At 49.0% G+C, this 19972-nt stretch overlaps 7 protein-coding genes across 7 annotated transcripts; 5 read left to right on the forward strand and 2 right to left on the reverse strand.

The window, feature by feature from the left end:
* Positions 1 to 366: 366 nt before the first annotated feature.
* LACBIDRAFT_294686 (uncharacterized protein) lies at positions 367 to 1498 on the forward strand (the record flags this gene model as incomplete). Its single annotated transcript, XM_001882994.1, has 4 exons — positions 367 to 706; positions 761 to 951; positions 1014 to 1099; positions 1161 to 1498. 4 exons carry the CDS (start codon positions 367 to 369, stop codon positions 1306 to 1308), a joined length of 765 nt encoding a protein of 254 aa, XP_001883029.1. The 3' UTR covers positions 1309 to 1498.
* Positions 1499 to 3584: 2086 nt separating this feature from the next.
* Positions 3585 to 5647, forward strand: LACBIDRAFT_142277 (uncharacterized protein; the record flags this gene model as incomplete). Its single annotated transcript, XM_001882995.1, has 4 exons — positions 3585 to 3650; positions 3705 to 3990; positions 4045 to 4436; positions 4487 to 5647. Coding segments are annotated over 4 exons (1905 nt in total), but the record flags the coding sequence as incomplete, so codon positions are not given.
* An 880-nt stretch (positions 5648 to 6527) lies between these two features.
* Positions 6528 to 8253, forward strand: LACBIDRAFT_236527 (uncharacterized protein; the record flags this gene model as incomplete). Its single annotated transcript, XM_001882996.1, has 9 exons — positions 6528 to 6738; positions 6788 to 6813; positions 6870 to 6968; positions 7020 to 7131; positions 7196 to 7341; positions 7395 to 7564; positions 7620 to 7697; positions 7761 to 7981; positions 8039 to 8253. Coding segments are annotated over 9 exons (1278 nt in total), but the record flags the coding sequence as incomplete, so codon positions are not given.
* Positions 8254 to 9385: 1132 nt separating this feature from the next.
* LACBIDRAFT_328960 (uncharacterized protein) lies at positions 9386 to 10669 on the reverse strand (the record flags this gene model as incomplete). The annotated part of the gene is made up of 5 exons (XM_001883111.1): positions 9386 to 9717; positions 9771 to 10057; positions 10087 to 10172; positions 10275 to 10326; positions 10497 to 10669. 5 exons carry the CDS (start codon positions 10667 to 10669, stop codon positions 9386 to 9388), a joined length of 930 nt encoding a protein of 309 aa, XP_001883146.1.
* Positions 10670 to 11573: 904 nt separating this feature from the next.
* Positions 11574 to 13371, forward strand: LACBIDRAFT_300362 (uncharacterized protein; the record flags this gene model as incomplete). Its single annotated transcript, XM_001882997.1, has 3 exons — positions 11574 to 11750; positions 11803 to 11811; positions 11860 to 13371. The coding sequence occupies 3 exons, from the start codon at positions 11574 to 11576 to the stop codon at positions 13369 to 13371; spliced, it is 1698 nt and encodes a 565-aa protein (XP_001883032.1).
* Positions 13372 to 13623: 252 nt separating this feature from the next.
* LACBIDRAFT_300363 (uncharacterized protein) lies at positions 13624 to 15342 on the forward strand (the record flags this gene model as incomplete). The annotated part of the gene is made up of 4 exons (XM_001882998.1): positions 13624 to 14208; positions 14265 to 14303; positions 14352 to 14852; positions 14908 to 15342. The coding sequence occupies 4 exons, from the start codon at positions 13624 to 13626 to the stop codon at positions 15340 to 15342; spliced, it is 1560 nt and encodes a 519-aa protein (XP_001883033.1).
* An 860-nt stretch (positions 15343 to 16202) lies between these two features.
* Positions 16203 to 19867, reverse strand: LACBIDRAFT_328962 (uncharacterized protein; the record flags this gene model as incomplete). Its single annotated transcript, XM_001883112.1, has 13 exons — positions 16203 to 17285; positions 17456 to 17682; positions 17821 to 17921; positions 17981 to 18021; positions 18172 to 18192; positions 18345 to 18354; positions 18383 to 18506; positions 18562 to 18658; positions 18932 to 19111; positions 19234 to 19288; positions 19373 to 19461; positions 19649 to 19650; positions 19738 to 19867. The coding sequence occupies 13 exons, from the start codon at positions 19865 to 19867 to the stop codon at positions 16203 to 16205; spliced, it is 2160 nt and encodes a 719-aa protein (XP_001883147.1).
* Positions 19868 to 19972: the final 105 nt, after the last annotated feature.

Raw genomic sequence — 19972 nt, forward strand, 5'->3', positions numbered from 1 at the left:
CCACGGTCCTCCAGATCCGTTGCGCGTGAAGCGAATAGAAGTGGAGCGGCAACCAGGGTTTCAAAATCAAAGTGCTCGATTTGGTAATTGGCTTGCCTGTTCCGAATAAGCGCTGTTCAAATTTTCTGCGACTTCCCTCCAACAGCCAAACGAGAAAATTTCCCGCGTCATGAGGCCATGTCCGCGCAATGTTCCTTGATATTCTTGTTTCATTGCTGAACCGGTCATCACGGGTTTTGGGGGTATAAGTACGAGGCCGGTTTAGCTGGAAACCCCATCGACAACCGTCGTAGCTTCCTCAGCCTCCTCACTTGAACCACCTTCGCCAAACCACGCTCGTTAAGCACCCACGTTCTTTCAATCACAATGCCTTCCTTCCGAATCATCTCTCTCCTCGCCACCATTGCTTGCGCTGTTTTCTCCAACGCGGCGCCCACAACTACGCCTGCTGAAGTCTCAAACCTCGGTAACGCTGCCGGTAGCACTCTTGCTGTCGCCAACACACGGAGCTTCGACCGCAGAGACACCGACCTCCCAGGCGTCCCCGACGACATCGCTCAAGGGTACAAGAATGCTGTCAGCACCGGCGACGTTGCTGCCACTCCCTCAACCCAAGACGTGAAGCCACGCGACGAACAGGCTCAATCAATTCCAATTATTCTTGTCAGTGTCACCAACCAAATTATTCCCGTCGTCCGCCAAATCAGTACGTGATTATCTCGTTTGGATGCAATGTTTCTTACCCGTTTGTTTCGGCTAGGAGCCATCGTCGTGGTCGACGTCCAGATTGATGTCCTCGCTGGCCTAATCGTGCAGATCCACGATATCGTCGCCGGCGCGATAGTCGACATCAGAGTCCTTGCTGCAAATCCCACTGTTGGCGTTCTTGCGCTCGGGGCCAGAATCCTCTCCATCCAGGAAGTCGCTTACATTGTCGCCACCATCCTCTACGTATGTTGATCGCGTTCTGAGCATTAAAAAAATGTTTCTGATCAACAATACACTCTTCACAGCTTATCTTTACTGCCCTCGAGATTGTCGTCCGCACGGTGGCCGTCGTCCAACTCCAAGTGGTCGCTCCCTTGGTTATCTCGGTTGGGTGAGTGTTTTCTTCCCCGTGGATACGCAGCAGCATATTGATTCGCGAACTTTTACTTCAGCGGCGTCGTCGCCTCACTCCTTTTCCAGGTCTTCCTGCTTGTTGGTGGCCTCTCAGTCGTCGTTGTGCCCCTTGTAACGGGCCTCGTCGCCACCCTCGTCGCCCTTGACCTCAATGTTGTCGTACACGTCCTTGGCCTCTCCACATAGTTTCTTGTTCGTATTTTATTTCGAGCGGTAATAATTTGATCTTGGTAGAGTTACGCTCTTATCTTTGCAATGATAATCGAGTAATCTATGTTTGGCTGATCAACCTCCGCTAACCTTTGCTAGTGATATAATAAGGGATGTAAATTTATTTATTTCCACGTCGACATGCAAAACCCGAGACGATCGTCAAAGTCTGCCTTTGAGTTATGTCGGCGAAGACACTGCTTTTAACTTGGTGAAAAACGGAGCACTTATTTGTCACGGTTTTGTCATAAACTTGATCCTGTCATCTACCTCACCAAATTCGAACGCTTAGAAGCACACAATAGCCCTTGACTTTGAAGGGCAAAGATGAACTTGAAGACTGCCAGTATTAGAGCTCTTGTGGTCTGGGATAAGCATGTCACTTGGAGCAACAAGTTCACCCCACTGGAATACCCCGTTCGAAGAAGAATTTGGCGTTTTTGCGATCAGGAAGCCCTTTCACAGATATCTTTTGAAAAGAGCGTCTTTTTTGTCCTTATAGAGCGGATTCAAGCGCCCAAAAATCACCATTTGTCATCCACAAATTTAATGGCTGCCGAAGAATATCTGAAGGAGCTGATTGCGTGCCAGTTTCAAGCCAGTTTAGCTAGAAAAAAAATGCAGTCCTTTGCAAAAGCTACGACTGTCACTTCAGGCTCTGGTTGTGGAATCGGCGCTTAACCCACGCCCAGGGCTCTCACCGATTGATCGCCTCATGAGACAAGTCTCCATTTTACGAATATCCTCACACGAGCCGCGTTTTTTATGGAAAATTCCGTTTCGGCCAGAACTTGACGTAGGAGTGCGGGTTTATTGCAATATTTGGTCCGTCTTCTGGAACCCAGACACCAAAAAAATAGCCTGACAACAGCAAAAGTTGTGGAATTGTAACAGTAAGCGCTGTCAGAGTTTTGCAAATGGGAAGTCCGTGGGCAAATCGCCTGTATCGCTATCTGAACCCAACAAACGTAAATACTTAGAACCAACTTAGAACGGAATGGTTCAGGCTTTCAGCCACTTCAGGTTGATCAGGCCAAGCTCGAAACAGGAGTTCGTGCGCTTAAAGCTTATCAGTTGCAAGCTGAACACATCGGTAAAGCTGTATTCTGAAGACCAGCTGGCTGATGTGAGTTCCAAGTTTGCAGTTGTACCTGTCATTCTTCATGAACGCTAACATTTCCTGTAGGATGGGGGACAACTTTCATGCGACGTGGGGCGCTTGCCAGGTTCATGGATGATAACGCTGTCTATGACCGCCCCTTTGATCATCGTGCCTCAGTTCTCCTTGGCCGACTCAACACCCATGGTTCGGTGAAAACGATATCCCTCAGAATTGGAATAGACGCCCAATATATTGAAGAGCAAAAGGGGGTAATACCCCCACACCTCATTGGTTGGGAGAGGTTACGGAAGAGGAACCGAGAAGTCCGGAGTTCAAAGAAAAAAGGCGGTTATGGACTAAGAGGGAGGCACGAACAGCAAAGGAACTGTTATCAATCTGTGAGGTTTTGCATATCCTTTTTTCACAGTAGTGGTGTCATTTTATCCAGTCACCGCTGCCGTTTGCAACTTGTTTGGACACAATCGTTATCATGCTCTTCCGCTCACCCATCAAACCAGAGCGCCCGACGTCATTCGGCAGTGCGCCCTGATCATGAGAAGCGGCTTGGCGCCTAAACCGTAGTCGATTTCTACTTCACTTGGCTCAAATGGAAGGGGATTTACCAGGACACTTTGGGTATGTATGTTATCAAGAACGTTTGGAGCAATCTTCACTAATTGTGCATCTGAACAACAGGTCATCAATTCTTCAAGGGGCTTCACAGCTCGTTGTCTCTGGTGGAGAATTCACCAGTTCTGAAGGCGACCATAATCGCCTCACTATCAACATTCGTAAGACTTTATCCTCGGATTTAAGTTCTTATTTGAGAACTGGTACTTAGATCAAGGTGTGAAACGGCACAGGGACGATCGACCTGAGTCGGTGAGTAGTTTATCTACAGGACAACACTTGTTTCGCTAAAGGCTTTGGTAAATCGATTTAGTTATATACTCGACGTCAAGGCCTGCGGAGTCCCAGGAGAGGTAGGATACAGAGTACGAATGCATACTTCTTCTGTCATCTGACTTCCTGGACCAGGTCGTATGGTTTCTCGTGACGTGAGTCGAAAACATGCACCCCTGCCTCTATGTTTACGCCCCCTCAGTCATACGATACGCAACGCGAAGAGTCCAAAGAGAAACAGGGCAGCAATGCTGTTCGACGGGGGGACAATACCTCAGTCCGGGGTATGCAGTCTGTCGCACAAACCGACCGGGTACGTGGGTTTCTTTCGTAAATCAACTGAAAACCAACCTAACATCCTTCTTAGGATACCATTACCCGTTTGCTATACTCTATTGGTAGCAAGCGGGAAGTTGAACGTCATCTCCGTATCTTTTCATCGGCGTCAAACCCTTCCCAGCCTGCCAAGTTTGCAGTCATCAAAGTTGGAGGGGCTGTCCTTTCACACTTGGACGAATTAGCTCTTAGTTTGAGCTTCCTCTACCAAGTGGGGCTCTACCCGGTGGTACTCCATGGTGTTAGACCCCAGATCAACGAGAAAGTGGAGGAGGACGGCGTCGTTCCAGACTACATCGACGGCATACGGGTTACTGGTCCGTCTCACGATTACGCGGACTAGTCTGGATTCGCTGAATGCTCCATAACAGATGCCAAGACTCTCCAAATCGCACGAGAAGTATTCTTGGAAAAGAATTTGAATCTCGTGACTGCACTGGAGAAGCTCGGGACCCGTGCCCGCCCCATCACTTCGGGTGTCTTCACCGCTGAATACCTGGACAAGAAGACGTACAAACTTGTTGGGAAGATTACGAAGGTTGACAAGCGGCCCATAGAGGCTTCTATTCGTGCTGGAGCTCTCCCTATCCTTACCAGTCTAGCGGAGTCCGCTGACGGTCAAATTCTCAACGTCAATGCTGACATCGCCGCGGCCGAGTTAGCCAAGGAGCTTCGGCCCATGAAAATTGTCTTTTTGAACAACGACGGTGGCTTGTTCCATGGCGTCACTGGGAAAAAAATAGATGTCATTAATCTAGACGAGGTTCGCCATTTGCTAAGTGTGCGGACGATTGGCTGACCCGACCTTCACAGGAATACGACACATTGATGAAGGAGCCCTGGGTTAAGTATGATACCAAACTCAAGCTGAGGGAGTTCAAAGAACTCCTTTATCACCTCCCTCGCTCATCCTCCGTGGCTGTCATCTCAGCTTCTTCTCTTCACAAGGAGTTGTTCACGGATAGTGGTGCTGGGACCCTTATTCGACGAGGGTACAAACTCTTCAAACACGATGATATCGAGAAGATTGGTGCAGATCGTTTCCGTCAGGTTGTTCACGATCGTGATCCAGAAGTTCTTGCTGGATTCCAGAGCGTCGCTGGTGTTCTCAGCGATCTGAGGAAGACTCCATACAGCGTGTATGGAGATGAGCCTTTGGATGTCGTGGCAATCGTCTCCCATCCTGAGGGCGAAGTTCCTGTCATGACCAAAATGCTCTCATCTCGAGGCGGGGTCTGGAGCGACGTCGTGGACAACGTATTCACTGCCATCAAAAGAGATCATCGCAAGCTATTCTGGACTGCACCACATGAGGATGAAAACCGGGTGTGGCACTTCGAGCGCGCTGATGGAAGCTTCACCAGGGCAGGAAAGAGCCTGTTCTGGTATGGGGTGCAGGATGTCGCGGAGGTCGAGAAAACCATCAAGGACTTTGAAGCAAAAGGAAGGATTGAGCGATCCTTCCTTCCAGTTGGGCCATCAGCGCCTCCTCTTCGATTAGTCACCATTCCAGCGGGCGCTCGTGCATCCTCCACGATGGCTAGACGCTCCATGAGTAATAGCCCTGGCTTATCTCGAGGGTACGCTCCAGCAGTTGCGCCGACTTCTTCAACGGAGCTCAAGCTCGGGGCTCGCGGGTTCATTGGGCAAGCCCTCACAACTCACCTCTCCGCGCACCCCCACCTTCACCTCAGCCATGTATCCTCCAGGCAGCTCGGTGGATGCCCTCTTGGTGGATATATTAAGAACCCAGTTACTTACTCCAACCTCTCTCCTCAGGATGTTGAGAGTCTCGAGACGTCAGGTGAGGTTGATGCTTGGGTAATGGCGCTACCGACTGGCGTTCGCAATACCTGTGTGGATGCCGTTGGCTGTGGCGCCAAGAGTCGCAAGACAGCGGAGTGTAGCGTCGTGGTTGACCTCGGCGCGGATCACAGGTCTGAGAAGGGGTGGACGTACGGTCTTCTGGGTGAGACTTCTTCGTGATCCAATGTAACTTCAACTCAATGAATGTACTAACCTATCCATAGAACACACTCTTGACTTTCTAAACCACCTTCTGACATTTGTCGCTATTTGTCTTGAACTTTTCAACATTGGCTAAGGAACTCATCGGTACAGGTGTAGATCGCTTTATTATTCGTTATTGACACTCGTCTTGATGCTTTTCTACGTTTTTGTGTACACCTCCAAATTCTCAGAGATGTCAGTCGAAAGGGGTGCATATTACTAGTTGGTTTTTATTTTTGTTCGAAGGCACGACAACTGAGTTCCAGAGAAGAGGATGCACAGCCTTGGAACACTGCGTATCTGATTGAGTAATTGTAGGTTGCTATTCATTTCTTATCAGGGTCCGCACCTTTCTTCCGACTTCCACCCACTCCGAATGCTCAGCCACAACTCCCAGAGTTATTGGACGATGAACTGGACGACTACGAGAACGGGCGCCTAATGCCCTGTAACGAGCAAGGGACGGGATAACATCGCCAAACACGAGGCTGTCGTTGCCCTCTCCCCTTGGCGAGCGGTCCGATCCTAGATACGACAATTTACAGCACGAGCGCGCGAATACACACCTACCATCTTCTAAGCATCGCCTTCGCCCCCTTGAATACCACCACCAATGTCTTCGATGGGGGACAGATATTCGCAGGTGCCTCCTTCGAGGACAAATGAAAGAGGGAGCGCACACCACCATCAGCAACACCCTTCACAACGCCAGCGCTTTCCGGAGGATACCCCAAACTTCAATGAGAGACCCGTCAAGAGTGTATGTGGCCCATTTTAAATAAATTTCAATCATAGCGCTAACCAATCGATCGTGTTCCTCCAACTTTGCTTCCGCGGCTTGTAGGTCCCTCCGCCGGCGGTGAATAAACCCACGGATGCAGAGTTCTTTCTTCAAGACGAACATGGAGAGATGAAGCCCAATCATGCTTTCTTGAAGGAACACTTCTTTCGCGAGGGACGATTGCAGGAGGAACACGCACTCTACATTTTGGAACAAACAACCAAGATTTTGTCCAAGGAGCCCAACATGGTGCATGTCAGGAGTCCTGTAACAGGTGAGTACTGACTCTGGTATAGTTGGAGTTGACCAACATGTGTCCGTAGTTTGCGGAGATATCCACGGACAATATGTACGAGTTGTCATGTTCCGGATTACAGGCTATCAAGTCTCATGTACGAATGACAGTACGACCTTATGAAATTATTTGAGGTGGGTGGACCGATGGCGGATAATACCTATCTTTTCCTGGGGGACTATGTGGATCGGGGAGACTTTGGCATCGAGGTAAGGCTATTGTCCACCCTTCCCCTTCCCAATGAATCTGATGATCCCTAGTGTCTGCTATATTTATACGCTCTCAAAATATGGAATCCCACAGGAATCATCCTTCTACGCGGCAACCACGAATGCCGACATCTCACCGAATATTTTACCTTTAAACGAGAATGTAAGCATCGATGACTGCCTTGTGGTTTCCGCCATCGCTGAGCATCTGCCAACCATTCTCCTAGGCCTTCATAAGTACTCAGAGCGTGTTTATGAAGCGTGCATCGTTTCATTTTGCGCCCTCCCGATCACTGCATTGATCGACAACCGTTTCTTCTGTGTCCACGGTGGTATCTCTCCACAACTTGTGCATCTCAGCGATGTAGATGCAGTATGCCTCCTGCCCGCCCCTCCTCTCAAACATTTGATCTCATGCCGATCTAGATTGACCGTTTCCAGGAGCCAGGTTCCCATGGCCTGCTATGTGACTTGCTTTGGTCGGACCCTGTGTCAAACTACGGTCATGAGCACGAGCCGACCGCTCATGGACCAGGGCTTGCGCCCGGCCAGGCATTCCTGCATAACCAAACGCGCGGATGCTCATTCTTCTTCACGTCAGCCTCTTCGTCCTCTGTTCAGTGTTTGCCTGCTCAACTTAATTCCCAACAGCTATGAAGCAGTGTGTGCTTTCCTCGAGCGAAACAATCTCCTCACCGTGATTCGGGGACACGAAGCTCAGGATGCCGGGTACTTGTCTCTTCCCCTTCATGAGCGCTGCTTGTCGTTGATATACCTCTGGAACGGATAAAGATATACCATGCACCGCAAAACTCCCAAGAAAAACTTCCCCTCAGTCATCACCATCTTCTCCGCTCCTAACTATCTTGATGTGTACCATAATCGTGGTGCGGTTCTCAAGTACGCAAACAAGAATATCACGATTCGGCAGTACAACTCTAGCACGCATCCCTATTGGCTCCCGAACTTCATGGATGCGTTCACGTGGAGTCTACCTTTCGTTGGTTCCAAAAGTGCGTTCTTCTTTCTTCAGTCCTCGTTACCTCTTCCTAATGGCAACCGATATAAAGTCACGGAGATGCTGCTCGCCATTCTAAGCATATGCAGCGACGACGAACTCGTTGAGTCCGAATCGGACGAGGATGCAGCGGCCAGAGGTGCGGGTGAACCCCCACAAAGCCCGACAGACTTGGCGCAAAGAAGGCAGCTGATCAAAAACAAGATCATGGCTGTGGGGAAGATGCAACGCGTTTTCCAAATCCTCCGGTTCGTTTACCACATGTAATATCTGACTTGAAGCTGATTTCCTGCAGAGAGGAAGCAGAGAACGCTACTGAGTTGGATTCCCCTACCGAGGGCGGCTTCTCACAAAGGGGTCCCGATGCCCTTACTGTGCAAGGCCACAAGATCGGAAAGAGTATCCGAACCTTCGACGACGCGTATGCTTCCTCTCCATCCACCTCCGTTCTTTGCTCACATTTCCCCCTTCAGACGCCGATCTGATATCGCGAACGAGCGCCTTCCGGACTTTGACCCTCAACGGCCGACGATATTCCCTGTACCTAGTATGCGGCTCAGTAGCCGTACAGACTTGCCGGATGGCATGGATATGGAGTATCTGATCAAGAGAACGCTGGATGAGGATGAGGCTGAGGCAACGGGGATGAGCACGAGTACGGTGGAGAGGCTGGCTGACCGGATCGCTCAAGGCAGAAAGCCTACCGGGCGGCCGGGAGCTCTGAAGAGACATGAAACAGTGATATAGTGTTACAGGCGTAGGGCTGGTTGGTTGGCAGGGGGGGGCAGTCGGATCTACAGATGGGGGCATCATGGTCAATGTATCTCTTTCCTTGCTTTATGATTTTTTTTGCTTTTATTGACTTCTTTCTGGGTTCCGTTTTGTTTTGTTGCATTACTATGGAATATTTTGCTCAATGGACTTGTGTTGTGTATAAAGAAAACCATAGCGCGGTGTATTCTGATGCGGGTTTGAGCCCTAATTGTAGGACTGAAGAATGGTAAATGGAAAATGCTGATTCAAGAGGCTTATAGTGTTCACGAAAGCTTTTCCGCACGAGCTAGAAAACATCTGGTTAGCAGGTTGAATGTTGTGAATAGATAGAAACTGACCTTTATTCTCTTTCATCCCTCTCCTCCGTGTCTCTGTCCGAGGTATAGGTTTAGTTTCTTCTGGTAGCTTCACTTTCTTGCCCATGGGTCTGGCCTCAGGCTCCTCTTCCACTTCTTCAACATCCGAGGAATGTTCCTGTTCAACATCCTTCAACCCATTCACAATATCATTGTTCACCTCCTCATCTTCGTGTTCCTTTTCTTTATCATGCTTTCCTTATCTTCCCCCCCTCCTCCTCGTCATCATCCTGGTTCATCTGCGTGAATCTAGTCTGCTCCGGTGTTTGTCAACATGACTGTTGAGGTCCATAGTATGCATCAAAGCCGCCATTCCCATCATCCACGTCCATGTCGACATTATTCTGTCCACCATCGTCGTAACCCCCGCCTTCATACGGCCAATCAGATTCAGGTGCTACTTCGCGTCGGCTGGTCGAATTTGAGAGGTTCGATGGATCAGGACCGTAATTTGCCTTTGACTGTGATCGGGGGTTCGGGAACGGGATCCGGTCGAAGTCAACATTAGCGGTAAGCACCACCAGACGGCTCGTCGACCCGACGCGATTTAACGTCGTCGGCGAGATTGGCAGACACATGCTACCCAAATTACTAACAGGACCTGCACCATCAACCAACCATTAGCTTAGCTCAACCGAACACAAATCCACATACTATCAAGCTGCATCGACATCTCCCCATCCATTTCATCATACTCCGGATTAACAATGGGTACAATGCTCTTCTTCCTCTTAGGCATAAGGGGCATCACATCGTCCATCCGCCTCAAGACCTCCTCGAACGGCTCAAACCCATCAGACTTGCGCTCGACTTGTGGGATTGTTAAGCCCGTTCTCTTGCCCACTTCACCTGCGTTGCCTCGGTAGGGTAAGTAGGGTTTTATGGGCCCTCTGCGTGCTATGCCGACGCTGCTTTTGCGCACAGAGGTCGGCATGGAGTGGCTGGTCGTTGGGCTGAGTGCGGAACACACAAGAGCGTCAAACAAACGCGACGCGCTTGGTCGTGTTTGGCTACAGCTTGAATCCCAGATGCGTTCCTCGTAGTCTTAGAGGTCAGCTGCTAAAAATTGTCCTCGCAGGCCCATTGGCAAGTATTTTGGTGGTTCATCCGCGACGAATGTTTCTGAGAATGGGCCATGTAGATTCAAGAGCCCAGAACCCTCATGGTGACGGCCGACAAGCCCGAGAAAGCAGTCAATCCTGGGCACACTCTATACGATGGTAGCCAGTGTGGCAGTATCTTGGACGCGACGTTATCAAGTCAACTTTTTGGTGGACGCCATCTCAGATCATAGAATAGGTCCACAACAACGTCAATGGTGGCTTGACTTTTCGGGCAATGGTCCAATCTCATGGGCAATCAATCCTAGTGGCTGCGTACATGCACTCAAGTCTCTGAATCATGTTTTCATTCCAGGGATAACAGGTGGAAATAAATTGAAGGAACGTTGCAGAGGAGTGAGGTGAGGTTTTGGAAAGTTGCTCTGGAATAACGCATCTGCCAGGTAAAACGCCTTGAGGGGAGAGGATGCGACTCGGTGCCTCGAGGCGCATCACATTGTTGGGAAACGCGTGGTCCTGTGCAACGGGTCCGAGTTTCTGGTAACCGGATTGAGAATAGCAGTTCGAGGATTGGTGGAGAACCACTCACCGAGCTCTTCGATTTACATACGTCGCCTTGCAGGCAGATAGCCAAGAAGTATGCCCCCCCATCAGGTGATACAATCGTGCAATCAATGCTACGGCTAAGGAGCACCTTTGGCAAACGAATTGTCAGACTTTGCATTCATAGAATCGCAGGAAAGTAAGCGTGCCAAATTTGTCGAAATATAGAGACAGTACGAAAACTTACAGATATGTTGCACGTCCCAAAAAATGAGACTGAATTGAGTAGTCGTGCAGGAGATGCGTTGCAGGAAAAGAAAGGGCACGTGCAACCTTGGCATACGAGATTGCGCAAACAACATCAAATACAGATAGGCCGACATAGGCACGCGTTCTTTGACATCTTTGACTCAAAGGCATATCCCTAGTGCCCCAAAACCAGAGGAGGTCCAAGTCTACGTCCAGCTTATTCCACAATTCGATGTCGCAATTGCCAGAAAATCACTCCTCGCCCACGGATGATCGGCGACGCGGAACTTTTGTCATGATAATCCCATGTACGATAACAAAGGATTCGTTGGAGACTTTGGAGACCCTTCGAAGGGTGATTTCGGGTTTAGACACCGCCCTACAAGTGAGGATGTTGTTTGAGGAGGAATCTCCAATTGCCATTGTGGAATATACCTCCCCCGAGCTAGGTAAAGACGTCGAAATTTGATGCTTCTCTTTGTGCTCTGAAAGCGCATTCATAGCCGAGACCGCTGTGTTACAGCTAAATAATCGACCCTCGAGGTTCATTTTCGCCGGCTTTCCTCGCGTTCTGAAGTCACTGCCGAAAGATTGCACCGATTTCATGCTTCACAATTTACTGCAACCTTTCGGAACCGAGATTGTCGCGACACGTGTTCACAATAAGCTTGAGGGTATTTCCTTGTTCAGAACAGAGGTAGCAGCTCGAGCCATCCGGAATCAAGCGAGCTTGGCTCAAATTCAACTTCATGAAGTGGACTTTTCGGTGTACCTAACGTCCGTACGTATCTTGTTTTCTGATCCATACTCAGGGTCACTGATATGTCGCATAGGAGAAAAACGTGAGCTCAAATCAGAAACCAGATTCCCCAGAGCTCACTCAACTTTAGGTTTCCAATGAAGGGAACGCTTCTTCGATGCCAGGGGTAGTAGATGACTTCGAGAACGCTCCGCCTCCCTTGTATTCGGAGAATTTGGTAGCTAACTTGGGAGAATCGCTACGCTCCTTTGTAGGGGGCGTCATGGAGGCATTTCGGAGCCAAAGAGAGGATGATTCCGCAAAAGCAAATTCTCCCCTCGAGGACGCGCTGCTGAGTATCCAAAAAACTATGAAACAGACCATTACGGAAGCGAAGCTGGCGTACTCAACTGCTAGACGTGTTGAAGACGCTTTCAGATTACAATCAGAACTTGTAAACCAATGCGAAGCGATGCGGGAGTCCGTTGAGGAGTTGAGCGAAGAACTAAAAGTTATTCATAAAGTCGACGCAGAAGGTTCAGCTCTTCGATGCCAGATGAAGACACTTTACAAGACGGTTGAAGAGTTGTCGCGTAGGGCTTCAAGATCGCAGTCAGAATTTGTCAGCGAATGCGGAGCCCTGCGAGAGTCCGTTGAGGGATTGAGCGAAGAACTGGATGATATCCAACGAGTGTCGGCTCAAAAGTCCGACTTGGAAACCTTGAAATTGAAGATCGAAGAACTGCGGCCACGAGTGAACCGACTCCCCGAAATTGAGGGGCTACTCACAAAATCCGATTTGAAGATAGCCTCTCTTGAAACAGAAATTCTCAAAATCAGGCAAGATCAAGCGTCACTGCGAGAGCTTGAGTTCCTGGTGCAACTCAATATGACAAGCTCGAACCAATCCGCAAACAAGTCCAGCTTTGGCGCGAAGAAAGCACGATTCACAGTACCCTTATCAGCAAAAGCCGACAGTCCCGAGCGCGGGGCAAATCAGGGACAGCGTGACTTTGAGGGTTCCGAATCCGATTTACAGGAGCAGTTGTTAGAAGCGCAGGATACAACGGAGGCCCTGCGTTCCGAAATCACCGCCGTTCGTCAGGAGAGGCAACATTACCACCGTGCCTCTCAGAAATTAGAAGCTGAGGCCCAAGAAGCGCGGAAGATGTCCGCCCTTTGGGAGGAAAGATATCAGGAAAGCAAGAGACAGGGGGAGACGGAAGCTTGGGAAGCAGCTACCGAAATCACGAATCTCCGTCAAGAGTGTGCCGAAGCAAAAACTAGGCTGGCCCCCTGGACCGACGAACACGCTGTGCAAAATTTCAAGCGGATTTTGAGTGAGTTTGAGAAGATGGATTTTTCCAAGGCGCGGCCTCTTACCCAACAAGGAATCCCGTGGCCAACCTTCGTAGACCTCAGCAAGTCCAACTTGGACATCGTCCAGGAGATGACCGTAGGTAATGTCGACCGCTTTTGCAAAGCGTTGGCAAAAGGGATGGAGCCGGCTGAGAGATCAAAGGTTCTTCGAAATCTTCGAGTTCTATTCCACCCAGATAGGTGGAGCAGTAGGCGCATTCTTGAGAGCGTCATTGATGAAGGCCTCCGCCGTTCGTTGATGCAGGCAGGATTGGTAGCTTCTCAAGTTCTGCCGCTCAGTTGAAACCATCATGTTCAAAGGAGCTCGAAGAGCTTGTCGGAAAAGTCGATAGCTTGTAACTGGAAATATGATCAGGGAATGAAAGGCATTGTCAGTCCGCGGCGCAACTACTTAGCAGACTGAAAAAGCGTGACATACAATTTCAAGCTCCGCCGAATACCGGAACACGGTTGCCACTACTTAAACTTGTCTCCCTCAACTTTCAACGTAGAATTGTTCAACTCAACTTGAGTTCCCTCCTTATCTTCTTTGTATATGGCAGAAAGTTTTCATTCTCAAGGTCTACCGATTTTGCTGGTGGCGCCAGTGGCACCCCTAGCTATCGAGCTGAAGACTCTCAGAAGCGCGCTTCAAGGCTTGGATATCCCCATGAGTTTCACTCTAATATCGGGAGACCGAATAGATTCAGAAAAATGTGTTTTTGTGGTGTTGGAGTTTTCAACCTTTGATCATGGTGTGTCAAACCCCCAACCTCTTCTGCTGTTCGTCGGACGGTCGGTAATTGAATCACTCACAGCCGAAGACGCCCTAAATGTATTGAATATGTCTTCCCAGAAAAGCGGGCGCAGTGTCGGTCCACCTAGAGATGACACCAGTGTATCTCCTCCGTTTATCGCTGGCATTCCACTGGTTTTGAAATCTCTATCGGAGTCTTACACGGATGCCATGCTGCAGGACCTGATATGTCCCTTTGGATCAGTCATATATGCTCGTATTTCTGAGAACCTTGGTGGAGTCGTTCTATTCCGGACGAAAAACGAGGCAATGGATGCTCAAAAAAATGCGGGTCAAGCACAGATATTGCTTGAAGAGTTGGATTACTCAAATTGTTGGCAATTGGTTCGTGTATCTCATATAACTTAGACTACCTGTAATTAAAATCCACACAACTCCAGATTGGCGAAACGACCGCTGATGATGACGAACCGTTCCAAGTGCGTTACTGTCTGTTGGCTAGCTCATCAAAAGTGATTTTTTTCCAGGTCATTGACGACCTTGACACCCGCGATATCATCCTTTTCAAAGATGTGCCATCAACACGGTCAAAACTTACCGATTTGATGCTTTCCTTAGCCCGTCGTTTTATCAGCAACGCCCCGCAGGCGATTTCTGGTATCATCTTACCAACCAAGTTCTCATTCAGGCCCAGCCAACCAGAACGAACAAATGGGTCTGAGACGACGATTGAAACCAGATGCTCCGATTTAGAGGCTACGATTCGCGAACTACGAGATGAGATTTCTGGGATCCGACGAGCCACAGAGAATAAACTCGCAATCGGAAACCAGCAAATATACAACCTCAGCAGTTCACAATCCGAGAATCAACAACGCGGTAAACATTTTATGCCGGTACAGCTTTCAAAACTATCCACAGACAACGCCCTAAGGATGCAACACTCGGTAATGGAACAAATACTCGAGCTGCTAGTTGATCTCGGTGCGGATGAGAGCAACTCGAGACTGGAATCCTTGACAGCTACGGTGAGTGGAATACAAGTGCTCTACCAGAATGTCTCCGTTGACGTCGAGCCTCGAGGAGATGAGGGATCCACATGCCTCTACGAAAAGGGTCAGTGATACAGAGGCCTTGCTAAGCAAAATCAGAAATTTGGAATCTGGCCTCGCCACGCTTCGGGAGGAAAGGAATAGGGAAAGGGAGGAACGTCTTGCTGAAATTCAGGAGCTGAGAGAACTGCGCGCTGAACTAGTACGAGGAGGACGTGGAGCGCCATTGTCGAAAGAAAGAATACAGAACTCTAAATCTACAACGGAGGGGGTTCAACGGACACAGCCTGGAGAAGAACGGCGTCTTCCAAGAGACTCGCGCAAAACTAAAGCCACTTTATCAGATATTCAACGGATTGATGTAGACGCTACGATGATACCATCCGCGCAGACACCGTTAGCTTTGCTGCGGCCCCGAACGGGAGGGTCTCGACGGACCCTCGTGTCAGCTAATGAGGAGAAGTGAAATAACGCTGGGATCAAGAGATCACACACCGGTAAGCAGAAGGTCAAGGTAGAAGATAATTTTTTTGTTTCTGTGGGGGATTCGGATATTGCTCCAGGGACAGGTGCCGGAGAGATGTTGAGTGTTTGTATGGAGAACTGGAAGCTGTCAGACAGACAAGAATATATGCTAAATGGGATGGATATTTGAGTTACATCAATGCGGACGAGACCGGGGAAAGGTCTGAAAAAATTCCTCAGACTCGTGGGGGACTTCATCGAATTAGCCCTCCCTCGGTAAGTCTTATCCGGTGTACCTAGTGTGTGCCTTCCCGCCCTTCTGAGGCTCCCTCGTGATCCGCATTGCGAAGGTCGCCCCATTTGATTTAAATGAATTTCATACTTTTGTTTTGCTTACAATACGTCTCGAAGGTCGGAAACGCCTATGTAGAGGGACCTGTAAGTCCTCAAAGGGCGCGCATCAAGATATTCTCTCCAAGAAAGACCGTCGTGCGTATTCTCGTTGTAGTACAAATCTTGTAGCATGGCGAGATCTGTTCTGGTGATCATGAGTCTTGCTGGACAGAAGACAGATCGGTCACCCACTGGCACGAGGCAGCGACATCAACCAGGCGGCAAGGCCCGAGTGAGCGCAGCGCAGCTATTCAGGAAAGAACCAACGAAGCCGGAACTTGCGAGTTGTGACTCACTCGCGCCCTTCGTTCTAACTTCGGACAACGTTGCTTTAACTGCAACAATGCAGATTCGGAATTGTGGGTATTAAACAAGGTTCTGTGAGAAACATCAGAGAGTGAGATGAAGAGCCTGGTCGCTCAATAGATTGCCTGTAAGATAAGTAAGTGATACGATCAGACGCCATCATCAGATTTCCCCATCCACAAAGTGTTCGTCACCAACGGCAGTATCTCCTGCGCTGCTGAGGAGGGCTTTATGAAGGATCCTTTCATCTTTATACTCATCTTTTGCGAATGCACCAACAGCATCCCACAATGCGAGAATAGGCTTGATGCGCATAGACTGGGTCCTGATTCTGATCCACTCCCAGTATTCGGGATACCATCCAGAGAACTCCCAATCGATTATTCCAGCAAGTTGGCCATCCCTTACAAGGATGTTTCCTTGATGCAAATCTGCGTGTGTGAAGCAAATTCTGTGCTGCTTTGCATGCACAGGTTCTGCGAGCCGACGAATTTTTGGGAGACGCCATTTACGTCCGACACGAGATAATAACATCTCGTGGAATGCGTCAATGTTCTCAAATGGCTCGATTAACTGTGGGTCTGATGCATGGCTCCAAATCAGCGGACCACCATTTAAACCTGAGATGGGGCCGGAGCTCGGTGGTGGTAGACTTCGAAGCTCACGAATGGCATTTCGAAGATCCTCCAAAAGTTTCTGGGAGTCTGAGAGACGTAGGGAGGGTTCACATCCATCCAGTATTTTCCTGCATTGGTTGAATTCATCTCCCCTAAAGTTTCCGGCCATCAGCCTCGCGATCTGCACTTCAAATTCCGGAGGCCAATCTGTGCGATTTTGGATCCAACCCGACAACCTCTCCCCTTCAATGAATGACATAACGATGATTCCATGCAATGGAGCTGGTTGTGACTCCGAAATGTAGTAGCCTTTCGGAGCTGGGAAACTGATGAAGTCGTACACAATTGGAACGGGGATAGACGTGTTTCTTGCTACAAAACGCATATTTTGGACTTCGTATTGGGGTGGGCGAGTGGTAAACTTCAACACTACTCCAAATGGTAATCTGGTAACGCCGAAAGGCCCAGTTTGGACGCCGTAGCCATGAAATTCCATGTATCGGTATGCCCAAAGACGGATGGAGGACGGAAAACAATGAAGCCAGATCCACTTTGGAAGAACAAGAAATTTGGAAGCGATCCAAGACCAAGAGTACCGTGCCAACTTGCTGAACATTGAGTTGCTGGGCTTGGTTAACGTTCAAGTCAAGTTTAAGTGGCGGTCTACCATGTTGAAATGTCACATGTGACATGTCACAATTTACGACTTAGAACAAGAATTACAGAATCTAACTCCATGCACCTGCTGAAAACCTTTGGCAAATCCCCTCCATATTCCGCGGCACATGCCCGTTCTACCAACTCAGCTTCGAGCAACTCCAAGCGCTTCTGTGAGCAGCTGACAAACATGCCGGAATCATTCAAGCAGCGGATAGCTTCACGGAACCAGACCCGACAGCTGAAAGTTCGTTCGCGATTGACTTGGGTGTCTACGGTCATGGTAATATCTCTCAGATATAGATCGAGCGTTTCGTGATTTAATCCATCTGCCAGTTGGCCAATCTTGGTGAAGGTTACGGCTAGTACTGATTCTGGGCCATTCCAGCGAGCGACCTCATGGTAGAGTATTCGCTTTTGTGGTTGCATGAAATTTGTATCCACCCTTAGGAGTCTGCCGCGAAAGTAAAGGCGTTAGAATCACTCTTCAGTAGTTCTAGAATTACCCACAATACAGAGGTAGATCATCCAATGAAATGTGCCCGGAACGTCGGTTCGAGTGAGAGCTGCGTATATACCGTTGGGAACATAGCTGGTAGTGCTGTTCCTAGAATCAACCCGTAAGTGTTTACCAAGATAAATGGGCCAAGAATCGACAGTACATACATGATTCCGAGTCGCAGATGGGGGGCGTAAGGATTGAGTTGCTGTTGGAAGAGTTGAAAAAAGCAAGGAGGTTTTATAGTGATTGTCGCCAGCATTGCGACGGCCCATCCCCAAATGATAAAGCTGTTATTGATGCGCCAGTAATTCGCCTTTTGAATTCTGAGTGACCGCAATTATCAGCAGTGACTTACTATGACTCCTTGAATCGATGCCTCGAGGCAATATGGTTTTTAACAAGGCATAATTCAAGACGGCAAGACCCGACAAACATTTCCAGACCGCGATTAGGAACAGCAAGATCAGCTTGATCCGAATGAATTTGATATCCTTGACCTTCGAAAGGGGATGACTCACCAGAACTCACCCTACCTGGGCTGTTGAAAAACATATATGTGGACCCACACTACCGCCTTTAGAATAAAAAGTCGTAGATATACCGGTGATTGTGTATTTAGCGATAATCGCTGAGTGTAGACCTCCATAGGGAGGTACCAGGTGACTTGTAAACCGGAGGAGTGACGTAATGCTGTTAAATACTTCTTTAAGAACAAAGACGACTCAAAATATCAATTAACTTTAACCTTCGATGTAAGTCCTTACTCTGGGGTGGCGCACTACCGCTTCACTCATTTCTGCAGGGCAGGATCGGTTTTTCAGCCAAACGCAATCTTCGCAGCTCTGAAGCGATCTGATAGACGTGGTTACTTTCACTGGATAATTTATCTCTGCACAGTAAGTTAGTAGAGCGCGGCGTCATTTTTGAAATGCTGACCTGCTATTTTACAGGATGAAAAATCGGGTTATAAATTCCATGCGACGACTGATGGCGCAACATCAGAGTGGCATTACGAATGTCTGCCGTGGGATGGTCCAATATCAGAGTTAGCCGTGACGTTCACGAAGATCGGAGAACTTCCCAGTGGGATGGACTATCGCTTTCTCGACACATACCTCCGCGACATTCCAATGGCCGTCCCAAAAATAGATTACGGGCGTGAACTCGTGCTCACTTGTCGAGTTTGGTTCAAGCAAGCCATACGACAGCTTCACGACGCTGCCATGTTTGTCGAATGTCCAAATGTCGACTCTTTGGAGAGCGAATTGATCAGCCGAGCGGCAGCTGCAGAGTATCTGGGAAATCTTCCTCAGATATACACCACGAAATTGGCAAGGGCTTGGGCATGGTGAAAAATCGAGACCGGAGAGTTGCGTAGAACTAAAAAGCATGTATTTCACGACCTAAGGGCGCTTACCCTCAAGGTAAGTATTCTAATTTCTGAGGCAGCACCAAGAAGGACGATGTCTTTTCTGAACAATCATTCTCGTTCGACGTGATCCTAGAATACTAAAAGCCTCATCAGGTCAGGGTTGATAAGTTTGTTGAGCACTCACTTCGACGAGAGGTACGAAAGGTGGCAGAGGTGGTCCCTAGACCACCGCTCGTGTTGCTCCGGTAGGTAGATTTGTGCGTTCGCGTCCGCCTATAGAAGCTTCACTTCCAAGACTCGCCCCATCCGACCAGCGACTTCTCCGGTCTGTCATAGGGGCCGCAGGCAAATGACACAACATTGACCCATTCCGCAACCGAACAACCTATGGACTAGTCCTGGTGCATGAGGACCGGAGTCATCAACTTGAGCCGCATCAACGGGTAACTTGAAGGCGGACCTCTAAAGACTTGTCAAAGCAGGCTGAGAGTTCTCGGCAAGACGGGAGTGCAGTGGCCCTTTGCTTGATACATTTTGTCCGAAACGTACCACCCCGTAAGTAGCCAGGGATCCGGGGATGACAGGATAGGTTGGCGGGCGTATCACTAGCTGAGGGCGAGAGTGACGCGCAACGTAATAAAGAAGGAGAGTGAATGTTTGTGTCTCCTGGGATGAACATTACGTGTCATGGCCGTCTTCGGAGTGAGACTTGCAATTGACAAACCGATGGACGCGATGAACCGTCATTTGTATAAAAAAACCATGGTCAGCGCGACCGTCCGGA

The sequence above is a fragment of the Laccaria bicolor genome, genomic scaffold, assembly GCF_000143565.1.
Source record: "Laccaria bicolor S238N-H82 LACBIscaffold_19 genomic scaffold, whole genome shotgun sequence".
Taxonomy (NCBI): Eukaryota; Fungi; Basidiomycota; class Agaricomycetes; order Agaricales; family Hydnangiaceae; genus Laccaria; species Laccaria bicolor.